Genomic DNA, 8,240 nt, shown 5'->3' on the forward strand with positions numbered 1-8,240 from the left:
CAGAAGAATACATTCAAAATGTGCTTTGACATTTTAGTTTGGCTGATGTCCCATCTGCTTACATGGAGGAGGCAGGATTTATGACCAACACTAAATGCAGCCACCAGGTGGCGATCAAGACACTTTGGGTTCACTTTTGGGGAGCTGTCATATCCATCCTTATATACAGTCTATAGTTATACCTTGTTTGTTTAATCCGTACACAAACACTCACTTTAAAATCAGGACTTGTGGTTTTACAATGTTTTATGTACTGAAAATATATCAAGCCAACTATTACCAGCCTAAGACACGAACCTTGTTTACAAATACAGAGTTACACCACATACCGTTCTCTTGGACCACAAATTGTTGTTTCAACATTTTGGTTTTTGTCAGGATTAAAAGACATAGACCAAGTAAAGTAGTGCCTACAGGCAGAAGTTGTTTTCTTTGGACAGAGCCATGCTAGTTGTTTCCCCCCAATGTGTTCAGTCTTTAAGCCAAGCTACGCTAATCACCTCCTGTCCACATCTCCAGAAATCATGTGCGGACATGGGATCGATACCAAATCTTCTCATTTAGTTCTCACTAAGAAAGCAAATAAGCATATTGTCTATCATAAAATATTGATTAAATATGTTTTATAAAATATAAAGAGCTAAATATTCATCATCTCTGTATCATTTTCATGGGTGTGATTGCTTTGCAAGTCAATACTAAAGTCAAACTTCTCTTCTAATTACAATGATTTCTAGCTTTAAAAGCTCCATTTACAGCCTTTATCGTTGCTACCTGCATTAACAATGATGTCTGATAGCACTGCAGACAAGGGAGCAAATTGTTTCTCAAGCTAAACGGAAAAATGGTCACCAGGTAAATTGCACATTCCACGAGAAATCAATTAATTATTTGAGTTAATATCTATCTGCAGCTTCTCAGTGGCTCTTTTTCACAGCAACAGTTTTGATGCCTCTGCTCTGTTTAAAAGTGTCAGTGATCAAATATTTCCTAATTCACACCTCTTCTTTTTTCTAATATCACACGTCAAAATGTCTCCTGTGAAAAAACAGCCTGTTGCGAGAATGTGATGCTTTTCTTTGTGTCACATGACTGTGAAATAAACATGTTTTGGATTTACAACTGGAGATCTTACCTGAGGCCTGGTGCACATGACAGGATGATCGGCTCAATCTCAAGTTCGATTCAGGCTAGATCACAGGGGCGTTACCGATTTGAGGCTGATCTGAATACATTCTCTTGCCTGTTGTGTGAGGCGTTAACAGACATAACCTTTTGCCCCTTTTCCACTGGTCAAAAACCTCACTATCACCCACTCAAATCTGCCCCCCCCAACACGCACTCCCATCTGGCCTTTGTCTGCAACAGGAATGGATACAATGGGCATTCACTCCCAGGTCCAACGACTGTGCACAGGTTTTTATTGGCTCTGGCTTCGATCGACAGTGATGGAAACGAGAAACGAGACATGCTAATTTGGCAAGACAGCAATGTCGAACATGACGTTCCAGGGGAAAAAACTGAAAGTCTCCTCCTCTATTGGCGATAGGAAAGGAGTCAATCGCCTTTTTTGACCTGCATTTACATAATCTGCGTATAGGTGTAAAAAGAGGTATTAATGTCACCGACTGAATTGGAGACGCCCTGATTTCGAACAGTAAATTACAAAAATTGTAATTAATTTCATTCATAAAAAAAAAAAGGTACTATTGAAATCAGAGAGCATGAAAGGAATAGCGACTTGGTGAGAGAGCAGAAACCCCGGAATAGCCGATCAGAGCGAGCCGACCAGGACACGTCACCAACCAGATGTTGAGCCAAGCCGAAATTAGCTGCCAACAGCGTGAACGAAAGTTTCCTTGTGGACAGTACAAAAGGAGGACAAACTTGTGGAATTGTGGCAACCGTGCTTGTTTAATGAGTCCTGTTTTTTGGGCAAAACAGTACACATACAAGTGCAACCAGCTGACCATGTTTGTTTGTATTCTGAAGTCGCGTTTGATCAAACAAGTTTCTGTGAGATCCCAAGTCTTTGGAATGTGGTGTGTGGTTCTGCGTCTCCGTTAGACCGTCAAGTGTGTTCTAATGATGATGAAAAGACCAAAAATCGGGTACACCTATCGTTATGTCTGTAGTCTACCACATTTAAAAAGTCCTTTGGTGCGCAGCCGGCATAAAAACAGATACAACGTGCAATTCTTCTTAATTTTCTGACATTTTAAGGACGAGACATTTCATTAACCTGTAAAAATAATCAGCAGTTTTGTCAATAATTAATAACATCGTTATTTGCAGCCCTAATTGCATTTGGATCCAATACTTATTCCCATGAGGTTTACATTGAATCACTGCTGTAATTGATTGACATCCTCAAGCCCCGGTGAAATGCATTTTAAATTTGTGTCCATTAGAGTCTTACTAAACAGTGTCCAAGACCTGTTGATGTTGATCAGGAATCTCAAACACCAGACGGATGTTGACATAAATCTGACACTGCTTTAACGACTGTGTGCGTGGTTTGGATGAGCAGTGAGTGCGTGTGTGTGTGTGAGTATGTGTGTGTGTGTGTGTGTGTGCGGGGACAGAAATGGAAGTGACTGACACCTTACTAACTAGCGAGCTGAGGCAGCCAGTATTCCTGGTGTTGCCCTGGGCCATGAAGCATCACTCCGCTTCATTCAATGCCCTCTGGCTGAAAAAATAAAAATTTACGTCGCAGAGGAAGTTGCTTCTGAGGGCTGCTGTCTGGCAACCATTTCTCTGACTTCAAAAGAGGGCGTGGGAATGAAGACAGAACAAACTGTTGCCCGCGGACATGCAGCGATGAAACAACCTCCTGCATACATGGACAAATCTGAACCTTCCCCTTTCTTCCTCTTCGTCTTCTTACTCTCACCCTTGATGCTCACCCACACACTCTCTGCTTTTTCTGTCTCACACATAAACATATATCCCCTATTTATTTCTCCAAGCCTCTAAACCATGTGTGGTAGCAGCGGCGGAGCTCTCAGGTTAGGTCACCGGTGTCTAAAAAGGAACATTGCTGAGAAAAGAAAAAAAAAAAAAGCAAGGAGGAAAGACGGCCACAGGGGAAAACAATCCAATGACCACTTTTGGTCAAAAGCTGCAGCAGTCAGCACCACGGACGAAAATTTAATTTCCCCTAAAAGAACAGCTATCCTCTATGCCTTTGGCTGCCTATTTTTAGCATGTTATCGTTCAGCCTCAATCAGACCACAGCAGTCGAACTCAGGATGAAGACAGTTGCTGTCAGGCCCCCCAACAGCTTTGAGGTCTGCAGCAACCACACCTGCCCCGTATCAGTTTTAGTCCCTGTCCATTCTAACACGTCAGAAAACGTATATCACATGACCAGCCATGCAAACGGAGTGTGGGCGTGCTACATTTGATTTTTCATGTTGCGTTATACACCAGTCAGGTCGTGTGATAAGAGCCTGACAAATCAGCGAAGGCTATGTCACAATCGAGAAAACAGAATTCAGTAAGCAGCTGTGAGTGTCTAGACATGGTTTTGAAACTTCTCCATTTTAAAAGGCTCTAAAACTGTGGAGTAGTGTGGACGGCAGTTGATGCATTTTCAAACAAAAACCTAGTGTTATGGAAGTAGTCCAAGAAGTGTATTCAATGTACAAAAAGAGATAGAAAGAAAGGGAAGAAAATAGAATACCCTGTCACCCTTGGTTTGAAAGCTTTATTTCTATGTAGCTCTGTCACTTGTACTGTGCGCTGAGGTCATGGTTTTATATTCCTAAGAAACAATGGCAGTGTTCAAGCATGCCAGGACTTCACCACACATCAGTGTTTTCATGCTCATGTCTGACCGTGGCGTCATCTCAGCTGCTCTTTGTCCCTTCAACTGACAACTTCTTGTGCGGGTCTCGTTTTCATCTGCGTGGTAAAGCTGTTCCGCTGCTGCCCCCTGAGCACAATGCCATGTTCATGCACTCAACGTCCAACGACAACCTTCGTTAAGACCAACGGAGCAGAAATAAAAGGAGATTTCTAAGATGTCGACGAGTATAGAGTGTGGGTGGACAGCGACCAGCAGATCAGTGATCAATGACCCATTTCAGTTTTGCTCCCACCGTACTGGCTCATCCAGCACTTTCTATGCCTCTGAATCATACAAATGTGAGTTCATCCTCTTCCTGCCAGCTATAATCGTGTTAGACCATGGGGCCTATGATGTCTGTATCCCAAAAAAATTTTGTTTGGCCAACGAACCCGAGCGGTAGATATTTTGAGCATGATTTTCAGCTGTAAATAGACAAGATGCCATTTGGAAGAAAGCTGTGAGTGTGTGTGCTGGGCTGTGGGAAGAAATAATGGGTTGCTACACACACAGTGGGCCAATATGGGCCCTTTCCTTACATATCCACCAAGTTCAATGACTAATGTCCAAGGGTGGATCACCAGCTGTGTCCATGTTCTTACTGTATCTAGTCGGATTTGTACTAATTTAGCTGGAAACTTGTTTGAGACAAAAGCACAATATCATCCCTTACGAGCAAGATAAGGGGCTTAAAGTGGGTTTTGCTTTTTGAGGCCCTGTTTTTAAGACGGTAAAAATAAAATTTAAAGACATTTGCCATTTCAGTTTTGCCCTATTTCATACAAGCAAAGATGCAACAAATGGGCCAGTGTAGTTTAAAGAGGAAAGCAACAGTAAACCTGGTTCAAGCAGTGGGACGAATTGAGCGTTAATAAAGGCTCACCAGCTAATTTTTTCCCCCTGGCAGTTTGATCTGACCCTGCAAATGTTGCACAGCTTCATTGCACCTCTACATATTTGTATCATGCACATTTAACATCATGTAAATAATAAATAAGATAGATCACTTATTCATTGGCTGCCCCAAACATTTGATCTGAAAGAAATAAAATTCAGTCAATTGATCAAAAAGTAGGTTTAGCTGCTGTACTGATCACCTCTGATAGGCATCGGACATCGTTTTCAACATCTAATAATGCTAATTACCAATTTGGTATGTCTGTAAAATAATGTGTTGTCTTTATGATGACACTTCCCTTTTAAAAATGCGTTTTTCAAAAGTCAAATGACAGCTTTGGTTGAAACAAACTGCGGCTAAACTTAGATTCCCCTTTTGTCTCACTCTTGGTAAAAAAAAGTTTGCCAGCCGATTTAAAACTAGACCAGACATAGAGGAGATGCCCACAAAATACTGAAAAATACAAACTTCAGTATCATTAAAAGCATCTTGACCCACATCTCAGTTTGTGGCCACTAGAAATTAAACTAATTGTAAGTTGTTGTCTTTATTATCACAGTTCATTCCTTTTTAAAAGTAAAATCACCAACAAATTTTAAATGCAGCCAAACTTAGATTCCCATTTTGTCTCACTCATGGTATTTGAGAGTAGAGTTAAAACCAAAATATGTAACAACAAAATACTGATGAATACACTTAAATAAAAAGTAAAAAATTATATACTACACAGTACCACTTAAAGGTTCAGCGTGTATGATTTAGTGACATCTAGTGGTGAGGTTTCATGTTGCAGCTGAATACCCCTCACCTCACCCTCCCCTTCCAAACATGAAGGAGAACCTGTGGTCACCTTCAGTTGACATAAAAACTCAAAAAAGGTGTTTATTTTGTCCGGTCTAGGCTACTTTAAAAAACATGGCAGCCCGCTCCAGATGTAGATATAAAGTCTTTAAATATAAAGGGCCCATTCAAGGGTAAAGAAAACAACAATTCAAACAATTTAGATGATTACACACTAGTGAAATAACACCATCTCAGTGTGGGGCCCCTGTTAATTAAATTAATTGTAAGTTGTTGTCTTTATTGTGTCACTTTCGGTCAAAATGACCTGCAGCCAAACAAACACTAAAAATACTCAATACTTCAATATAACCTGAGTCATCTTAACGCACACTTTAGGGCCCCCACATCTCAGTGTGGGGCCCCTACAAATCAAACTGATTGTAAGTTATTGTCTTTATGCCAAAATGACAGTTTTGGTCTGCTCCTCTTGTCTCACTCATTGTCTACAAATTTGACAGTAGAGTTGAGAGCAGACGAAATAAATGTCCACAAAATACTCTCTTCAACAGAACTTAAGGTATCTTAACCCACACTTTAGGGGCCCCCACATCTCAGTGTGGGGCCCCTTGGCTTTTGTACAGAGTCAGAGACATAACTTCGACTGTGTGTGGGAAAGACACCCAGAGGACATCATCCTCGCCTCCACAATGTACTCACCTCTCCTCCGTGGCCGTCAAAAACACCAAAGATAGAAGGGTGGCTCTTGTTGACGACGTCGGTGAGCACCTCGAACCGGTCCTCCATGTGGTCTCGCCGGCCCTGGATGGAGTACACGGCCGCGGTGTTGCTCTTGAACTCCCAGGTCTTGGAGAACTCGGCGTCCAGGACGTCCAGCCCGCCGAAGCGCTCGTTCTGCATCATCTCCGCCACTTTCCCCTTGACCATCTTGACCGCGTCCCGGCTGGACTTGACGATGGTCTTCACCTCGTCCGTGTGGAAGAAGTAGCTCCACAGAGCCAGGCTGATGCACAGCAGGAACAGGGTCTCCGGTCTGAGCAGAAAATAACGCATGATCCGACCTAGCAGGGACAGCAGGGTCATCGTATCCTCTATCATTTATTTATTTACGCGCAGGGGAGATAATCGCGGCAGGTTGGGAGTCGCTCGCCGCCGCCGCAGATCTCACTCCATCGTCGTTTCCTGCGTGAGCTGCTTCGGAGCGGTGACACATTTAACCGAGGGAGGGAACACGAAGATTTCACGGATTCAGCGACTGACACTTCACCGCATTCTCCAGCAGCAGCAGCGGGTTGGAGGTGCTCGAGCCCCGGCTGGTTCCCTCTCTGTCGCCCCGCAGTGAGCCGGGTGACCATCTGATGCGGTCCCAGAACAAGCGAAGCCTCCCCGGGCTGGAGCGGTGGAGAGAGAGAGCCTGTTCACGGTCCTGGAAATAGCGGAGTGTGTCGAAGCCCTCACATTCTCAGCTGCTGCCAAACTGACTGAGACCGACCCACTGCTGCTGTCCGTACAGCCCGGTGCTGCCTTCAGGTGCACCTCGTAACACTGCCCCCCCCAACCGAGTCACATGAGACCTGCTGGGTCATCAAAACACCCCAAAGGTCATGAACTGCTACAAGTACACCCAAATATATCAGCAAATCTAGCAGCAAAATAAATTTAACTTATAAGTTAACTTAGGTTAAGTAAAGTTAAGTAAAGTTAGGTAAAGTTAAGTAAAGTCATGTAAAGTTAAGTCAAGATAAGATAAGATAAGATAAGATAAGATAAGATAATCCTGTATTAGTCTCCCCAAAATGAATGACATGACACCTGCTGGGTACTCAAACTCCTCCTAAATAAGGACATGTACGGCTACAAGTTCAACCAAATCCAAATACACATGAACTATCAACAAAATAAAGTTTTAAATTAAGTTAAGTTAAGATAAGATAAGATAAGATAAGATAAGATAAGATAATTCTTTATTAGTCCCACTATGGAAGATATTAACCGTGTTACAGCAGCAAAAGGGGAACAGTAAAATACATTACACATTATAATAAGTAAGCAATACAATACAAACACAAGGAACTATAAAAGAAAGAAATATGTAGGCTATAATGCAAACAAAAATGCTAACTGTATAACAGTACTGCACATATATGATATTAAAATTGCACGGATAGAAAATGATTACTGAATTTCACTGTTGTCGCAGCACTCAATAAACTGCCTCTGTCAATTTGACATGTATGTACATATGTTTTAAGTGTTAACTGTGTTGAAATGTGTCTATTGATGTGGATCTGTGCTGAACTGACTGTGAAAACAGACTTCCCCTCGGAGACAAGAACTCCACGGTTAAATTATTTGCAAGAGAAGTATTAGTTTTCATCAGTTTTGTATGGCATCCTGCCTTTTCTTGGAGGAAATGACATATGTGATCAAAGGGAAGTTAAAGAAGCTTTGTGAAATATGGGAAACTTTTATGAAATTCCTGGAATGTGACAGCACCAATTAAATAGAGCCAAACCTTTTATTTTTTTCCATTATTTGCTGTTATCATTTATTTAAGAATATCAAAAGTTTATTAAGTACACTCGATTAAATCTAATAATAACTGCCCCAAATCATCCTTCGTGTAGGTTATAATGTTCAGATTTTGAAACTACTTTACTGAAGTATTGTTTCAACTTTATGCCTAAC

General features: G+C 41.8%; 1 protein-coding gene across 1 annotated transcript in view; it reads right to left on the reverse strand.

The window, feature by feature from the left end:
• The window catches only part of ppm1lb (protein phosphatase, Mg2+/Mn2+ dependent, 1Lb), a 48,855-nt gene extending 41,785 nt beyond the window's left edge, over positions 1 to 7,070 (reverse strand). Inside the window, exon 1 of the mRNA XM_034604372.1 lies at positions 6,252 to 7,070. Within this exon, the coding sequence (XP_034460263.1) occupies positions 6,252 to 6,650 (399 nt within the window). The 5' untranslated portion in view covers positions 6,651 to 7,070. The remainder of the gene's footprint in view (positions 1 to 6,251) is intronic.
• Between the last annotated feature and the right edge of the window lie 1,170 nt (positions 7,071 to 8,240).

The sequence above is a fragment of the Hippoglossus hippoglossus genome, chromosome 13 (genome assembly GCF_009819705.1).
Source record: "Hippoglossus hippoglossus isolate fHipHip1 chromosome 13, fHipHip1.pri, whole genome shotgun sequence".
NCBI lineage: Eukaryota > Metazoa > Chordata > Actinopteri > Pleuronectiformes > Pleuronectidae > Hippoglossus > Hippoglossus hippoglossus.